Below are 19,289 nucleotides of genomic sequence, written 5' to 3' on the forward strand. Positions count from 1 at the left end.
CTGAGATGTTGGAACCACCACATCTGGCATGAACAATCATACCCCGGTCAAAGTCACTTTGATCACAAGTTTTTGCCCATTCTAATGCTTGGTTGAACAACAATTAAACTTCTTGGCCATGGTTGCATACTTTATATACTGAGCTACAGCCAAATTATTTGTTGTCTGGAGGAACAGCATTTGTGTTCACAAGCATGATTAAGTGGCTACTGTGTGTATGTTCAAGACATGCACTGAAACTTACAAATAACATGTAGCCTAAGTGAGTGTGTCTTGAGGATTCAGCCATTAATTTTCAAATCTAATACGTTTGTGCTGCACCTTGGTTGCAGGGAGAAAATAGATCTTTGCATATTGTCAGCCACGTCAAAGGTGTTAATGATGCTATTAAAGTAAGTGACGCTACCGTTACACTTGTCTGCGTCTAGATTAAATGCAAAGTTCACTGACTAGTGTTGAAAGCAGGAAGTTTTGTCAAGAGCTGCTAAAACGGCGCATGCGTTGATTACTGGCCAAGCAGACCTGAGCCACAAACGTTATAGCTAGGTACAAATCTGTTTTGAAATAGAAAATACGCAATTTGTTCTCATCAATAAGATTCAATTTAGGGTTTACATTGCAAAATATAACTAAAACAAAGGGAGCAACAAAGATCGGATATTTTGTGTCTGTCCCTGGTGGAAGAGTCAGAGGAAGGTTCGTCGCTAAATGATTTAAGCTAGCCTAGCTAGCTAGTTTTTTCCCCAGTGTTGGTTATCATTCTGGCTAGATGGCTAGCTAGCCTGGCTACACGAAGATTATTCTTGTTGACTATTCATGCAGCTAATATGCAGCTAGCACAGTGTTAACGTTACATTGTTTAGTCTTGAATATTCTTTGACATACACGAAAATTAAGTTGTTGATGGGCATGTGCTATGTTTCGGAATAAGCCTTGTTTTGGCCCGAAAAGACTGGTTAGCAGGCTAGCCAGCAAATGTAGGCCAAGGAGCAGAGTGATGCTTTCTATCTGCCATGATCTAACGTTAATTCACCAACGAGTCAGTGCTTCGCCTTTTTAGGAGTTGTTCTCCAACGGACTCATTCGTTACTATTTCTACATAATTACCAGCTAAATAACAGAAAGCCAACCTTCCTCACTAGGCAAACTAGCTACCAAGCATATTGTTTGCTAACCGGCTAATCTTGCCTGGTTTAGACATTAGTCCTAGTTGAATAAGTTTGGATAATGTTGTTAACTTTGGCTATATAGTTTGTGTAAATTAACATTATTATCACTCATTTGTGTTGCATTATATGATACAATGTGGAGTGTTTTAATCTAGTTATAATAAGGGTGCTGACGGAAATAGTCGTTGAAAGATATAATGCTTTGTTGGCTTCTAGGTTAACTAGCTAGCTAGCTAGATAGTTATCTTAATTAACTGAGTCTCGTGTGGTTTTAATACAGAGGTAACTTAGCTATAGCTAGAGATCAGGTAGATGTCATTGTCTCACATCTGTTGGTCGCAGCTTCCTCGCACGTATGGTAAAAGTTTGGGAACTATAAAGATATGGCAACATCGCGTTTTCTTGTTAAAGAAACAACCGGTTTCCTGGCTAGCTGGAATCCTCGAAGTGACTGACCATTAACGTTATCCAGTCAATGTCGAGTAGTTAAGTGAGCTAACTAACAAACGTTGGGTTACTGTGTTGGATACGAATAGAGGTGCGTTCCTAGCAAAAACAAAAAAGGATCAAATTAAAACTTGGTTTCTGATGGACAGCTTTTGAGAACTAGTTGTTCTACCATGATCCAGTTAATCCCAGCATAATCATTACATTTATCAACTTGACTAAGATGATTTACTAGCACAGCTAATTCGGTTGATCAGCATAAAGCCAGCACTGTCTGGGAACTGACCAGTATTAGTCAGCTTTGACATTTTGCTGGTTTGTGTTGTTTTTTCACCAGGGTAGCAGGCTAGCAGTGATTTATTTGCTCACTAGCACAATAGTTTAGACTGCAGTCTGACTCAGTTTATGCAGATTACACTGCTTCTATCTATATAGTTAGAATTGGAATGACAAGGTAACTGTCTAGAACTGGCTGGTCAAATTTACCGTTTTTTTTGTTTTTTTACTTAATTTTAATGAAATATTCTTGTTGTGTGACTTATGCCGCTTATTTGTACATGTACCTAATCATTGCTGCTATATTGCTTTTTCTAAAAATACACACAATACCAAGCAATGTTCTGTTTGGGTATACACCAAATCTTAGTTGTGGTCCATGAACATAATCCATCCATTTCAGATAATACAGAATTTGGTGACATTTGATATAACTGCCAATTACTGATGTGTGTGGCCAGGATAGTTGCATTCCAATTGTACTATATGCCGAAAACATAAACTGTTTATTTGAGCATTATTAGCATGAACTATCTGAGAATTTGTAGTAAGCTTAAATATTGCCTTTGCAGTTGCACTGTGATAAGGTGTCCTTGTTTACTGTGACCAATTGTGATGATGTGAATTTTGCAATTATCAATCAACAAACAAACTTGCTGATCTTGTTACCAAACAATTGCACTGAAATATACTTTTCATAGTCTAAAAGTTAAAGTTTCTTGTTAACCAAGGGCATTATTTCATCTTGCCTTCAGGATGGGTTTTGCAGAAAATGCTGTGAAGCATGCAGTGATCTTCTGATCTGCAACTGCCTATGCAACTTCTGGTCACTTCTTAGCATAATTTTCTCAGAAGCACACTCATGGTAAAATCATCAGCAGAAAGAAGATATATGCCTTCATTAAAACATAAGGTGAGTGCAAAGAATTATTATATTAAGTTTACTATCCTAAAGATAGTAAACTCATCCTAAAGAAAAGACCAGTGATTTTCTGTCTGTTTACATTGTTGCCAGACATTCCTTATACATTTTGTAAGCTTTTAGGATTGTCCTAATACTACTGAAACATTTTTCCATCAACTGCTCCCTGGATGGCTTCAGCCAATTTATCATGACTAGTAGAGAGCGGCATTTCTACTGCTGCACATAGCAATTAATTTTAGAATGGTGAGTGATTAAGAACTATTCTAATCAGTCACATTATTTTGAATGCAGAGTGTGTTCCATGATGTTTGGGACAAATACTTGCCCCTGTACTTCTCAATTTTGGATTTGCAATCAAACAATTTGCATGTGGTTAAAGTTCACATTCTCAGCTCTTATTTAAGGGTATGTATATACTTTACCATGTATAAATTACTGTAGTTTTTATACGTAACTCCCCCCTTCCTCATTTCAGGACACCTTAATGTTTGGGACATATGAATATTATGTAAATGGCTGTTATCATGTTTTGTTGCTTATCCTTTGCATGCAGTGACTGCTTGAAATCTGTGGCCCATAGACATCACCCAGTGCTGATTATCTTCTCTGGTGATGCTCTGCCAGACCTGTACTGCAGCCATCTTCACCTCCTGCTTGTTTCGCAGCCTAATTGCCTTGAGTTTTTTTCTTCAGCATATGAAATGCTCTTTCAAATAGGATTCAGATCAGCTGAATGACTTGGGCAGTCAATTTTTTTTTTTTTTAGCTTGGCAAGCTTATTCGTTGCTTTGACAGTATGTTTACGATCATTGTCTTGTTGTAGAATTAAGTGCCGTCCATCGAGTTTGCAAGCATTTGGTTGAACTTGAGCAGATAAGATGCTTCTGTGCACTCCATAATGAATTCTGCTGCTGTTAGCATTAGTTATGTCATCACTAAGACAAGTGAGCCAGTGTCAATGGCAGCTATACATGCCCAAACCATAACACCCCCGCCACCATGTCTCACAGATGAGTGGGGGTGCATGTTCCTGATTCACCACAAATAAATGCAATCCAATACGTTATGGTGGTTGAATCCCTTGCCAGAAAGCTTATGACCAGAATTATTAGCTTTGCTATTTTCCTTAAGAACAGCATTGCTATAATTTCATTTTGAAAGATCTTGCTTGCTTTGATCTCCTAAATGGACTGTTTCAATGAATTGGACTTTGATACCATTCTCCTGTTATCGCTATGTAATTGGAAGCAGGCGGGGTTGGCTAGTAGTTATTACACTGTACTGCTAGCACATAGTGTGTAACACGTCATCACGGTGGTGGCCAACATCTCCCTACTATGGCTATAGCTGACATCTGTTCACTCTCACTGTGGCTGCCAATTTGCCACCTGCAGCACAAGGGAAAAGTGTACAAATATTTTGTTTTCCTTTTGCATAATTCTTCCTGCATAATATCTACAATCATTTGATTAATTCCCTATCCCCCCAGTCCTACATTATTTTTGTTGTAATACTAGGGCCATACATGTACACACCATACCTTTGAAATTAAAAACAATTATTTGTAGAATGTGAAAGGCGAAAATGTTATATAATCGGGGTGAACCATAACAAGACAGCACCTTAATTATCATAATCTGTTTGGTTCAAGTTTTTATACATTTGCTGTATCTGTACTAAATGTGTCTTGAACACATTATGGCTCTGTTTTAGTTAAACTCTCCGACGTGACATTGTCTCCTCTTGCCTGATACACCCTGTTCCAGTGCTCATTTCTCCTTAATTCAATTCTTCTGTCACCGTATTATACTTTGCCTGACTTTAGCACTTTGTGTTACAATGCTGTGAAATTTGCAGTCACCATTTTTCAAAAAGAGTAGGCTAGATGTCATTTTCTGAGTCTGACGAGCTTTGTTTGTTAACATTTTATCAGGGAAGGGAAACCAAAGATTATTGTAAACAAAAAGTGAACCATAATTACTGCGACGGTGCTGAACCTTGCGATGCAGTTTCGCCCAGAAGTTGCGCTCTAATGAAAATTGACCGTTGAAACATAAATCTGAATGTGATTTAGATTTGATGTGTTTTTTAATGTGGCAGTGTAAAATTAATGCCGTCTTTATTTATTTGACAGTGTTGTTTGCCTCTTTTCTTGGGAAGGTTAAGTGGTGAAATTTAAAGGGACGTCAGCGTCTCTGCCTGAAGGCTAAGCTGGCGATGTCACGGGTCCCCACCCCCCCTCCGCCCGGGGAGATGTCCAGCGGACCTGTGGCTGAGAGCTGGTGCTACACGCAGGTAAACCCACTTCTGTTCTGCAGTTAATATCTATAATATCTAATTTAGCTTTATTGTGTATGTGCTGCTGTTGTCTGTTATGTTGCGCGTGTTCTTACATAAGTGCAAAGCTCGCTCAGCAGCTGTTGATGTGTTTTTATGGTAATACACATTCTCTGTGGCCCTTTATTTTTAAACTACAACTCTTCAGTTTGTTGTACTATCCGCTCTGTAGAAGGAGGTGTTCTATCTGAACTGATTCTTGGAAAAGGTTATTTATTTTGTTCTTCCTGTATGCCAAAGGTGTACTATTTGCCAGGGCTGCACAATGTATTAAATGTTTATTGTGGTTACGATGTGAACTTAATGCAACAAGCACATCAACAAAGTTGCAATGACAATGGTTTTAATTCATTTGGTCGTAAGGTTTATGGAGACGCAGAGAATTGAGTACGATGAGCAACTTTGACCCCAAGGCACATTTTGACTTTTACATGGCATTGAAGAGAGGTTAAGCTTTCTAACAATACCAGCCAACTTTCAATATTAAGCAAGCGGCAGTGTTTAAAACCTGTATTATCGTGAAACCACAGATTTGAGAAAACGCTTACGAGGTTGTGAGGTCTCTTTAAAATGCAACCATTCTGTGTCACAAGCTGACATTATTAGAGACTATGCAGTAGCTCCTTCTAGGCCTTTTGGGGTTAGCTTTCTGTATGTTCACTTTCTGTAGCCGATGCCATATTATGCAACCTCCCTGTAGATACAACCATAGCATCTCCTGCTGTTTGAAACAACTGTTACAGAGGTGCATTGCTGGAAATAGCTAGCTTGTTTGTTCATTTGTTTTTTTTAACTCAAAGTTACGATAACTGTCAAAGCCAACACCAAGTTACCGATGTAGGCCATATTTCTATGAGTTCTGGATTACCGTGAGAAGCGGTTTCAATTAAATTTCTATTTTTTTCTATTAAATAAACTATTTAAAAGTATATTTAGATGTTGAATTCAGCATAAAAAAAGCACATTACTCTCGCAAAAAAATGTAAATCTCAAAACCGTTTTCTGATTAAAATTGCTATTATCTCATAGTTATTGCTATTGCTATTATCTACGTTGTACGTTGCTCTGGATAAGAGCCTCTGCTAAATGCAATGTAATGTAATGTAATGATAGGAGATATGATTTACAACTGAGTATGATGGAACGGGTCATTTCGTTTTGTTGCTGATTTTGTTTAATTTAACATGGCAGTTAAATGAACTTGTAGGCCTAATATTTGCATAAGTGATATTTGCACTAATGCTGGAAATTACTGAACTGTACCCCTAAATTTTCATACAACCAGACAGAAGGGAGCTGCTTCTTGAATTAGTACCCCTGCTATGTAAAGAAAACAATTCAGTGCCCCAATACAATTTAAATCAACTTGTTTTAGTGTTGTTAACCTGTAACTTTCCATTTCCATGTGTTTTGTTTATTTGAAGTAAAAGTGGGATTGGCTTCTCTATTAATTTTGAATGGTGATAAGGCCACTTTCAATGGAATGACCTCACATTGTGATCTAAATATAAAATATGCTTCACTGGAAGTTTATTTATGGAACATTTCCAGCAATTCTGAGATGTCAAGGGAAGTTTGTGTCAGACTTTCACGGACTGTCCCACCAGGAGGTATACCATCTGGATTTCACAGTATTAGTCCCACACAGCTTGTACGATGTATTTGACCAAGTCTATCCTTTTTGTCTATTATATGATGCTGTAGTTAATTGGTTCTGTGCCCATGGTGACACCTGTACGTTGCCAGTTAACCTAGTCACAGTGGCTATTTGTACATGCCTCTTCTGAATGAGCGTGTGTTCTGTTAGTTTCTCAGGTTTTACTGGCTGAGAACTTAATGCGGTTTAAAATGAAAATGTTGGGGAACTTAGGCATAAGTTTTATTTGTTTTTGTTGTTTATTGCTTGTATTTTAGGTTAAAGTAGTGAAGTTCTCATACATGTGGACCATAAATAACTTTAGTTTTTGCCGGGAGGAGATGGGAGAGGTGCTGAAGAGCTCCACCTTCTCGTCCGGACCCAACGACAAGATGAAATGGTGAGAAAAGAAAGAACCATCTGTCTGGTGCCTCATGGTCATAACATTTCTATCTGTGAGTAAATGTAAGTTTAGCGAGTTTACCACAAAATGCCTGTAAGGCCCATTATTAGGCATGTTTAAAATTAGATGCATTTTAACCTGATGGTAATCCCATCTGAGGTCTATGAGTCAAAGAAAAGGACAGCTATAATCTGTGAGTCTGAAAGAATATTTGTGAGCTTGTTGTATTATAGCAGTGTTCTCCCCAAAGATTTAATGGTCGTGGTGTGCCATTCTTTGCCCTCACTGTATAATGATACAATACAAAATAGTATCTATCACCTACACTCAGTGAGCACTTTATTTGGTGTTTTTATTTGATTTATTTTTTAGATTTATTAGTCTTCTGCTACTGTTGCCTATCCACTTTGATGTTTGTTTTCAGGGTAGCTCTTCTGCATATTGCCCTCATGTTCAGTTATTAGCGTTACTGTCACCTTCCTGTCAGCTTTGACTTTGTCTGGCCATTCTCTGACCTCTCATTAACAATACGCCCGCAGAACTGCTGCTCACTGGATGTTTTTGTTTTTTTGCACCATTCTCTGCAAACTCTAGAGACTGTTGTGTGTGAAAATCCTAGGAGATCAGTAGTTTCTGAGATACTCAAACCTGTCTGGCACCAACAATCATTCCATGGTCAAAGTCACTTGGATCACATTTCTTCCCCATTCTGGCATTTGGTCTGAACAACAGCTGAACCTCTTGCCCACATCTGCATGCTTTTATGCATTTAGTTACTTCCACATGATTGGCTGATTAAATATTTGCATTAACAAGCTAGTGTATTCATTCATTCATTCATTATCCTAACCCGCTTATCCTGAACAGGGTCACAGGGGGGCTGGAGCCTATCCCAGCATACATTGGGCAGGAATACACCCTGGACAGGTCGGCAGTCCATCGCTGGGCCAAGCTAGTGTATTGGTCTACCTAATAGAGGTAGACCCCCCCCCCCCCCCACCCCCACTTTACTTGCGTGTCTGCTTTGAAGGGACTGAGCAGCACTCTTGCAACATTTTGTCGAGAACCCTGAATAGATACTCGGGTTTTAACACTAAAGTTCTTGGATGGCTCATGAGCTCCTTGTGTGTCTTTTAGGTGCCTCCGTGTTAACCCAAAGGGACTGGATGATGAAAGTAAAGACTATCTTTCATTGTATTTACTTCTGGTTAGCTGTCCAAAAAGTGAAGTTAGAGCAAAGTTCAAGTTTTCTTTGCTCAATGCAAAGAGAGAAGAAACTAAAGCTATGGGTAAGGAGTAACGCTTCTTTTCTTTTGTACTAGGATTCTGCATGTCACTGCCCATCTTCAACTTCTCAATATCAAACACAATTTATTGCCTAATAACAATTTAGAATGAATTTCACCACTTTGCCAACCCTCCGTACACCAATAATGATGACAGATACAGTTTTTCAGTGCGCTCTTTCAGCCCGTGGACAGTTTTGGATGGTTTGAGGTGTGATTAATGCCTCTGTTTCCTCCACACTAGAAAGCCAGAGAGCATATCGATTTGTCCAAGGGAAAGACTGGGGCTTCAAAAAATTTATTCGAAGAGATTTTTTGCTTGACGAGGCAAACGGACTCCTACCAGAGGACAAGCTCACGCTGTTCTGCGAGGTAATTTAGATTTTTAGCTCTGCAGCTCAAACATCTGATGAGGTGAACTTTTTTAGCATTTGATATTTCATGGAAGAGTGAACATTATTAAAATAATGCAGTTCTCTGAGAGAATTTTCATGTTCAGGAATCTGCATTTTGGAAACATTTTATTTGACGCTTTTTGCTTAGAGCACCCCTAAGACCTTGCCGTAAGCAGTTTGTTCTTTCTTTTGTTCTTTCATAAAAAGTTTTGACCGTCATGTCAGTGGTATGTTCATGTTTATATCATATCATGACATGATAATAGATGAGACATGATTTTGTAAATGCTGCCCCCCCCCCTCCCTTATGTTACCTGGTAGGTGAGAATATTAACATAGGAAGCAAATATTGTCCAGCAGATTCCCAAGTGGCAAGTCTGGGATTCCCAAGTGTGGGAAGATCTCAACAGTAACCATGGCGAAAGTTATAGAGAGGTAAAAAAGGATTGGAATGGAGAAGAAAGAAGCTGCCCTATAGTATCGGACCCACCCTGAATTGTATGACACAAATGTTTTGCATTTTATTTCAGTGAAGGTCAGCGATGACTGTTCTGTTGTCTCTATGAAAACAAGATGCCAAACAGCTGATGTTTACATTTCTGAAAACGCACCGGAGCCTAGCATGGCCTGTCCGTGACAATGAATTTCAGTGTTCCGTCTAGCTGTCAAATCAACGCTGAGCGACAAAGTGTGAATGTTCTGCATAACAAAATTCTACAGGTGTGCTACACTGTGCGCTATAGTCTCATACTAAACTTTTTTCAGTGGTAAATGTGTCTTTCTTGTCTTACGACACTTGTGCAAGGGTTGTACGACAAGTATAAATCGGGCCTAAGGATGGGTTTCTCTGAGTGTTTATCACTGAAACTGGACTTGAGGTAGGTCTAGGTCATTTCCAGGAAGGAAAGGAGAGTTATTTGAAAACTGAATGTTCAGGAGAGAAAAAAGGAAGACTGAACAGTGGTTCAGGATGGCACAGGAGTGGGTTTTTTTGAGCAGGGGGGTGACGAGCTTGTTTGAAGTCTGCTGGGATACATCCAGTGGAGAGGAATGAGTTCACCAGGGAAGACGTGAATGGGAGAGTGCCAGCAGAGATGGTCAGAAGGCTGAAATCCCGGTTGCAGGTACCGGCACCATCGGATAGCAAGATTTGAGAGAGCTCAGAGTCCGCATGGGGAGAAAAGGCCAAGAAGGGGGAGGGCTAATGAGTTGGCAGAGGAGGGTTGTCTGGGGAGAGGATTAGCTTGTGTTTGGGGACTCCACCATCTCAAATAATTTGCGGATGTCGGCAACCTTTCCATCCAGAGTTTACAATGTCATCTGCAGTGAGGTTTGAAGGTATCGGGAATGAGGAGTATGGATTGTATGGCTTAGGAGATTAGTTCACATTTTTAACCTGGCCTTTGCAGAGGATGAAAATATAGGTGAAATAGCAGTTTTACACGATCCACTATATAACTTTTATTTTGATTGTTTTACATCTTGGTTATATTATGGCACAGTATTAAGAAGAACCTCTCCTAGTATCAGGATGAAGGGTCATGAGTGAGAACTAGAGCCAGCCTTTCTCTGCAACTCAGTGCAAGTTTTAACTTGAAGTGTGCAGGACTTTTTACCATCTAAATGAAACATCTGAAAAACAAGACACCTGTGAGGGAACATTTTTGGCTGAGGGACTATGCCACTGGGCTTCCAGATTAGCTTTGTTCCTTTGTTTAGCAAAATTGGGATTTTTTGTATCTATTTTTGTTTCTGTCAAAGGATTTACTCCAGGAAGCTACAAAATTCTGCCACCTAGATTAGTTTCATTAGATACCATTTACTGGAATTGTGAGTTGTTGAAAAGGCTTACCCCAGAGAATGTCACTTCAAAAGTACATCTTGAAGTCACTTCGGCAGAACAGGTTAAATAATGCACCCACAGAATTTGCTATAAACACAATTACCTGAATATGAGGGAAAAGATGAGAACCCTGTGTGTGCGTGAAAAGGTTTTTAGAAAGGACTATTAACTTTTTCTGGGAAATTGGCAATTAACGCAGATTAGCTATAAATTGAAGATGGAATTGCTTTCCTCGTTAATTAAAGCTGTCCCTGGGAAGTTAATTAATTTGAACTACAACTGGCTGCATTGTAAAAATCGCAGGTTACTCAATTTGTGATTGCTGTTTTTCTCCCATGCGGCTTTTTCTTAAACACCCCGTTTTATGACGAAGAAGGCTGGTCTTGTTAGATGCTACTTAAACATCCTTCTTGTTATTTATTTTTATACGGCGGTATAGAGAGGAGGTAGTGTAATTGTAATCTTCTTACTGAAGATTACAGTAGATTTTTGAGTGGAAACATTTTTAACTATTTACACTTAATTCAAGCCATTAGACTATTAGTGTTTGAGCTGCCAATGTGTCTGCACAGTTTGATTCCTTTGATATGGCTGTGATAACCTGCTGTCATGATAGACGCATTTATTTAATTCGACCTGTCACTGTATTTCACTTCTTGTCAGTGACACAAATGCTTCTCCGTGAGTATCATGCCTCAGTGGCATTTAAATGGAAGTTATGAAGTGTTTGTTAGGAATGATGAAAGGTTCTTATTTATAATTTACCCTAAGAAAGTCTATGCTATTACAGAAATGAATAGAAGCAACTTAAAATTGTCAGCTGTGTTAAATCTTTTTTAATTCCTGCCACCTCTTGGGAGGTCAACTTTATTTTTAATAATACAAAAACATATATATACATCGGTAATTTTGAGAGGAGAGGAGAGGGAGGGAGAGAGGGAGCATGAGAGAGAGAGAGAGAACAGTATGAAGCCTTTGAGGGGAGGGTTACTAAAAGAGAGTTACTAAAAATAACAATAAATGAAAAAAAAGAATAATAATAAAAAGAATAACAAAGAGTGACTTGTGTACACATATGGACACGCATATGTGTACACAAGCTGTGTGTCTGTGTTAAGTTACCGTTTCTGCATAATTTTAGGTAAGCGTGGTCCAAGATTCTGTGAACATCTCCGGCCAGTCCAACATGAACATGCTGAAGGTTCCGGAATGCCAGCTGTCTGATGACCTAGGTCACCTGTGGGAGTGCTCCAGGTTTACAGACTGCAGCCTCTACGTCCGGGGGCAGGAGTTCAAAGCCCACAAATCCATATTAGCAGGTAAAGACCCCTTTCCCTACAGTGCTAATCCGTCCCTGCCGTGCTGACGGGCAGGATAAGGGATATGCGGTTGCTCTCTGTCCTCTCTCCACGCCGGCCATGTCAGCAGTGCTGTGTGATTAAAAGAGCGCCGGTGCAGAAACTGTCACTTAGTGGCCTGCCACCATGTCTCGGATAAGCGCAACCTCCAGAATAGTCAGTGGGGAACACTTTTTTAAATATATTTATAGCAACGGTTTGATGGGTAGTTTTTGTGGCATGGGTAATTCCGAGATACTCTGAAAATCTGGTGTTAAAAAAAGTATAAAGATTATGTTTTGCAGGAAGTGCATCCAGCTGATGCACTAACTCATTAACTGACGCTGTCCAGAAATCCCACAGGGGCAACACAGGGCGTCAGCCAGAGAGGAAGGGTTTCGGTTGATAGGATATCGCCTGCCTCCTTGTGCTGTACAGGCTCCTCTGCTTGATGTAATGTTTATGACCGAGATAAGTGGAGCCAGTCCTGCATTTATGTACAATGCCCTGAAAACGTGAAGGTCTCCCGAACTTGATGAAAATGTTGTTTATTTACAAGAATGGCAGTTGTCAGAAATACATGAAACATATTCTGGATTCAGCTCGAGTCAGACTGAACCCAGAACCTTTGCTCTGATTACTTTTCATCCCATTCCATCTCTTGATCAGGAATGTTCAATACGCATTATAGGAGGATGCAGACAATTTTGTGACACCCATCAGTCAGCCTGTCATATACTGGCCATCCTGCTGTGAGTGAATTAGCATTATTAGCAGGCTTATATTGCAGCCATCTTTAACTCATGCTTATTCCGGGGACTAGTCACCTTAAGTTTTTCTCTTCAGCATGTGAAAGGCATGCTCAATTGGGTTCAGATCGGGTGATTGACTTGGCTTCTCAAGAATTGACTATTCTTTAGCTATGAAAAACTCCTTTGTTGCTTTAGCAGTATGTTTTGAATAGTTTTGAGGCATTCGCTTGAACTAGAGCAGATAGGATGTGTCTACACATTTGATAAGCAACAGTTATATCATCAGTGAAGATAAGTGAGCCAGTACCTTCGGCAGCCATACATGCCCAGGCCATAACACCCCCACCAGGTGCTTCACAGATGAGGTTGTATGTTTTGGATCTTGGGCAGTTCCTTCTCAATGCCATCACTAAATCTTTGTCTCATCTGTCCAAAACACCTTTACCAGAACTGTGGTTGTTCTTTTAAGTACTTCTTGGCAAACTGGAACCCAGACATTCTGTTTTTGTGTTTTTTGTGAACCGGGTAACTAATGAAAAATGAGTTACCAACTAAATTATCTACTCAATCCTAATGACCAACTGAGTGAGAAAGGGGAACGTGTAAATGTATGAAAAAATAGGAAATTGGAAAAGAAGCTGTGCTTCCTGTAAGCCTCTGAATTTTTTTTCTTTTCACAGCCAGATCACCAGTTTTTAATGCCATGTTTGAACATGAAATGGAAGAAAGTAAGAAGGTAGGTTTTGCTTAGTGCATTCTCAAACTATTTTTTTCTTTCAATATGATTATCTTTCAATATGCTCATAAATAAGGAGTAGGCCTGAATAAGAAATTTGGCAGGTGAAATTGTGGAATGTAATTGACATGTTGATGGGGGCAGGGTATTTGACTAAGACATGAATCAAAGGACCTCAATCAATGGATTAGTAAACTAATGTAATTGTGTTTTTTATTAGATTTGAAACTGTTTGGGCCAAGAGAGCCCTGATGGGTTTACGTGAGTAAAGTACGAACTTAAGTGTTAACTAAGTTTGTGTAATAATTTAGATATCATCAGGTAGCTATCTATTTCACGGCATCACATTTTATAATAATAATAATAATAATAAGCTTTATTGATATATCATCTTTCATATGTCAAATGTAGCCGAAAGTGCTTTACTTTCAGCTCTAAAACCAAAGCAATTATAAAGACATTTTATTTTGTGAGAATGCCAGTTAAGTATTTTTTAATAATATTAAAAAAAAAAGAAAGATTTAATGTAAGTTTAATGTAATTTTCATTTTAAGGGATATATGCACATGAGCGACTTTTCCCCGATAACTTTTGCAGGGTTAGGACAGATTTGTACGGGTTAAACTTTACATGTTATTGCATTACATTTAAAGCTTGTGTTAGATGACAATCCTTACAAGGTAACCTTTTCAGGGTATTATTTTCGATGACAGGCCTTACAGGGTAAACATACCAGGGTATTATGGTAGATAACATGCCTTAAAGGGGAACCTTATCATGGTATTATGTTACACTGCAGGCTTTACAGGGTAAACTTATCAGGGTATTATGTTCGATGACAAGCCTTCACAGGGTAACGTTTATAGCATATAAAGTTACATGACAGGTTCTTGAAGGTTTCTACAGATTACAGATTACAGAATAAAATGGCAAAGTAGTCAACTTTTTTGTTATGTGGCCTCCTTTTTCACTGTGAATTTAAATTATAATCCCATAATACATTTCTCCCTCTAATGACTTACTGGTTGTTCCGACATACAACTCTCTTGTGATTGCTTGTCATTTCTGCCTTCAGAACCGTGTAGACATAAGTGACGTCGACCCTGAGGTTTTTAAAGAAATGATGGGCTTCATTTACACGGGAAAGGCACCGAACCTGGAGAAAATGGCCGACAGCTTACTGGCAGCTGCAGACAAAGTGAGTGGCGTAAAATGGGACTTTGACGTGAGAGGTCATTTCAGACGGCTGGACTACAACTATTTTGATATGGCATTTCAGACTCGCGTGAGAATTCAGCGTGCCATATCTTTAACAATGTAAAGGTCTGCATATCCAGGAAATGTCCTCCCTTTTCAAAGCCATGAGAGGCTTAATGTCATTGTCAGAAAATTGTGTGATTTTCACATTCCACCGAGTTGATAACTGTCTGTAGGTTGTCTAATACTGAGGAGAGGGGACATGTATATGCTAACGTGTGTGTGTGTGTGTCTGTGTGTGTGTGCATGCATGTATTTATGTGTCTGTGTGTCTGTGTGTCTGTGTGTCTGTGTCTCTGTCTCTGTCTCTGTCTCTGTCTCTGCGTGTGCGTGCGTGCATTTATGTATGTATGTGTGTGTGTGTGTGTGTGTGTGTGTGTGTGTGTGTGTGTGTGTGTGTGTGTGTTGTGTGTGTGGGTGCTCCCCACAGTATGCATTGGAGCGGTTGAAGGTCATGTGTGAAGAAGCTCTGTGCAGCAGCCTTTCTGTGGAGAACGTCGCCGACATCCTCATCCTCGCAGACCTGCACAGCGCCGAACAGCTCAAAGCACAAGCCATAGATTTTATCAACAGGCAAGTATCCCTTCACAACTGCGTGATGAATGACGGCCTTTCTCGGTGTAGCCGTGTAAACCTTACGTTCCTATATCATCCTGCCATAGATGCAGCGTACTGAGGCAACTTGGCTGTAAAGACGGGAAGAACTGGAACAGCAAGTAAGTGATTGATCTGTCTGTGAGACAGAAATATTCACTGGTGTGCAGTGATTCAAGTACGAATGGATGGTGCATCTCTGCATTAGTGGCATTCATTAACCCTTTTGGCGTTTGGTCACGTGGGTCCCTATAACATACGGTCACACCGGAGTGACTTGAACACGATTTTAGAACGTATTTGATATGTAATAATGCAGCAACAGTCAGTATTTGGGATAAAACTTTCATCTTTCTAAGACTAAATATCTTTATTTTCCACAAAAGCATTGCCCCAAATAAACTCAATGTGAGCAATTATTTGATTATGCAGATGTTCACGCCTTTTGATTATGTTCACACAGGGAGCTATACAGTTGGCTAACGCTAGACTGCTAATAAAGCTGTAAAAATGAGGGTAGCAGAAAGCAGAATATGAACAATCTACTGGCAGTTACAATCGCATCACCGGTAAACCCAGTGATAATTGCCCAAACACTTGCAAAAGTTGGAAATCATCTGACAGTAATAATTATTTGTAGCGCTACCACCTCGTTTTTCTTCATTCAACAAAAGATGATGCGTGATAGAGATGCTCCACTTGTTCCCCGCATAACCCCAATCAATTCCCTATCATGTGCTCTTGTCCAAAAACACGCAAGTAATCTTAGTCACATTATCATCTTTGATTGGGCAAGATGACGTTATATGGCTGTCATGTTATTAGCTTTATTTTTGCATTTTGTGATCAGTACGACCTTCACAAAAGTACTTCACAAACCTCACCTTTTTACCACACAAACGGACATTGATTTTTTTCATTACAATACAAATTAAACGGACATTGCAGGTAGCTAGCTAACAAGTCCAATGATCCTCTTGTATCTGACACATGATGAGAGCCATCTAGTGCTGCTGTTAAAAGTGTATATGAATGAAATTGTGGGATATCCAATGCTGGCAAATTTTAAAAAGTTAGGCAGAGGAGCAGTGTATGTAAGGACCTGTGTTCACATATCCAGTATCCATCCTACCACCCCAGTCTGAACTTTGAATTATTTGTCCAATTTTCATTCTCATCCCGTTTGATGTAGTTCCTTTTTTAAAAATGCTCAGCATGTCATTGTCATTTCTGAACTCACTTTTGTCCCGTGTTCTTGCAGCCATGCGACGGACATTATGGAGACGGCAGGCTGGAAGTCCATGATCCAGTCCCACCCCCACCTGGTGGCAGAGGCCTTCCGCGCCCTGGCGTCGGCACAGTGTCCGCCCTTCGGCCTGGCCCGAAAGCGCCTAAAACAGTCCTGACTGCCCCCGCGCGTTTTAAAGACTTCACAGGAAAACCCAGGTGTTCGGTACCCTGCCCGCACCAGCCCAGGGAAGAGCGACGTCGTCAGAACGCGGAGGACGGGCAACGCATCACGCTCCCCTCCTCCTCCGTCGACCCCGAGAGTTTTTTTGGTTTTCGAGCTTTATTTGCTGATGTTTTTCTCCGTAATTTCAAATGGCCTTAAAACGATCTGCCATTGCTTCAGAGTTTATATTGTATTTAACTGTGTGCCTGCTTTGTAAGAGACCAGGCCTTCTCCAGATTGCACTAGTTCCCATAATGCAGTAGTTTTAAAATGGAGCTTGAGAGGAATGTGTCATTAAGGGTTTACTGGGAAAATATTGCTTATCTTTAATGTTTAGCCTCTTTTGTGACTAGACATTGGGGAAAAAAGTGAAAATTATGTGTGCAGGGCCAAGTCACTCACACTTTCTAAAAGAACAATATAATATGCCCCATATTGATGGCACCTTTTTTCATATAAAACCACGCATTCACCATCTTCAGAGAGGTTTCAAAGTTAGGTAGCCCTGTTTGAAAATGCTTTTCAGAACATGCTGTGCATTATGAGAAACTGTGTAAGCCTGGACACAACACGAAAGGAACTGAATACAGCATGTCTGTGTTTTGCACCTCCGGAAACACTGGGTAGATATGAAGATTTGTTTCCCATAGCGTTGTTTACACATTTCCTTGTCACACACTCATCCACTTTATTTTGAACTTATTTTGTATAGATTCAAATCATTTTTAAATTATTTCTCCCTGTTCCACTTAGGGGCAAAGAACTATGTTCTATGGTTAACTAAAGGAAATATATATATATTTTTTGTTTTGAAATGAAAAAAGAATAGGGTGGAACGGAACACAATGCATGGTTTTGTGGAAAAAAAGTTCAGGTGCATTTCTGATCGTATGTTTGTCTCTTCAGCGATACGCATATATAAGTGCAGGAACTCGAAGAAATGGGGTCTAACTTCAGTCCATGTAAAGAGGATATACACAGACATGAGTAAGACATACAAGATGCTGAGCATCTTTAGTGTGTAATGTATGTAAAATAGAATGGGGTTTTAGCTGCAAAGATGTAATTTGACAATAGTCCAAATTGCTCTGTCATCTGAGCTGCTGTGATGTCACTAGCCTTAATCTACATATTTGGTTGTCCTACGTTGCATTTTTGTATTTTTTTGTAAGCGTCAACTTTTGTTACATGGATTTTCTTCTGTGGATTTATTTTTTGAGAATAAGAAAAAAAGAAAATTGGGATTTTCACTCCTGAAATTATTTATGCCACAGGAACTGACACATGAACTTGTTACATAATGGATACTCCAGTGATTGGCACAATCTTGTTTACAGTTTTAATTTTTTTTCTTTCCTTATCTGGAATATATTTAAAATGTGCTCAGTGAACACCTTTGTTTATTTGCTTACTGTCATTGTCATGTCATTATTCGTTTATATTTGACGTCCCCCCCCCCCCCCAGTGAAATAATGTTGGCCAAATCTGTACCAAAGCTAAAATCCTTCCTCCAGAAGAGATGCTGCTGTAGCTTTGCCATGTTGGCATGTCATCGTTGGATTAACATGTCTTGCATCATCTGTGAACATGCTATCCTGTTTCTTTCCCTTTTGCATCTCAGAGAGATATGTGAAAGGGTGCACTTCAGCACATTTTCTACTTTCTACCTGGAAATGCAGTGACACTCTACCTGGGCATTACTCTGTTATCTGCTTTCGTGTGGCTCCGACGCGTCGTTTGCAAACAAGATGCACGTACGGCTTTGTTCCACCACTCTTGGGTCCGTTCGATTGACAATCGATGCCTTCTTTTGCAAACGTTCTAGAAACCCCCCGGTTCCAGCCGGTTTTATTGAAGCTGCGCTTCAGTAATTTCATCAAATCGAGGGGAGGGGTTGTGTTCGGCGAGAGAAGTAGCTGTGAATTTGTTTTCTCTGAAAGCAAAGAAAAACTGAAGTCATTTTATAATAAGTCCGAAGCACAAAACAGCCATGTATGATGTTTGCACATTTCAATACATTGATATTTGAACAAGGAGTTGATCTCTTGTCATGCAGCCGTCTGTGTCCCCCTACGTACACATTAATATTACAACTTCAAAATGACCGTCAGCGCACAAGAGTAAATGTACCAAAAATGTCTGAGACACTGTGCTATGATGACATATAAAATGTAGTCCAATGGATTTTGATGAGTTTGTGATACTGTACTGCTTTTCTAAGCTGTCTGTTATCATTTACAGTAAATTACCGTTGATTTGCTGTCAGGAAATGTATTATGTATTGATATTTTGTCATGTTATCTTAGCTGTAAAGACAACCTTAAAATGTATTCCTTATAAAATGCATAAAGTTTGTGTTAGCCTTTATTTGGAAGTGACATACTGAAGAAGTGTGTGACAAACTTCTGGTCGGTATCTGTGTATCCCAAGTAGAGTACGTTTG

The 19,289-nt window shown here is 39.6% G+C and overlaps 1 protein-coding gene across 4 annotated transcripts; it reads left to right on the forward strand.

Moving 5' to 3' along the window:
* Positions 1-423: 423 nt before the first annotated feature.
* Positions 424-19,206, forward strand: LOC133124936 (speckle-type POZ protein-like A). Of its 4 annotated transcripts, none has more exons than XM_061236531.1 (12): positions 424-546; positions 2,648-2,805; positions 4,978-5,112; positions 7,069-7,190; positions 8,331-8,482; positions 8,724-8,851; positions 11,859-12,036; positions 13,487-13,542; positions 14,618-14,740; positions 15,230-15,372; positions 15,462-15,515; positions 16,655-19,206. In XM_061236531.1, the coding sequence occupies exons 3-12, from the start codon at positions 5,035-5,037 to the stop codon at positions 16,797-16,799; spliced, it is 1,179 nt and encodes a 392-aa protein (XP_061092515.1). In that variant the 5' UTR covers positions 424-546; positions 2,648-2,805; positions 4,978-5,034; the 3' UTR covers positions 16,800-19,206. The 4 variants fall into 4 exon arrangements, with proteins under 4 accessions (XP_061092515.1, XP_061092514.1, XP_061092513.1 ...); XM_061236530.1 differs by having other exon boundaries at positions 480-696; positions 4,952-5,112; XM_061236529.1 differs by having other exon boundaries at positions 480-696.
* Positions 19,207-19,289: the final 83 nt, after the last annotated feature.

Source organism: Conger conger, chromosome 3 (assembly GCF_963514075.1).
Source record: "Conger conger chromosome 3, fConCon1.1, whole genome shotgun sequence".
NCBI classification, from domain to species: domain Eukaryota; kingdom Metazoa; phylum Chordata; class Actinopteri; order Anguilliformes; family Congridae; genus Conger; species Conger conger.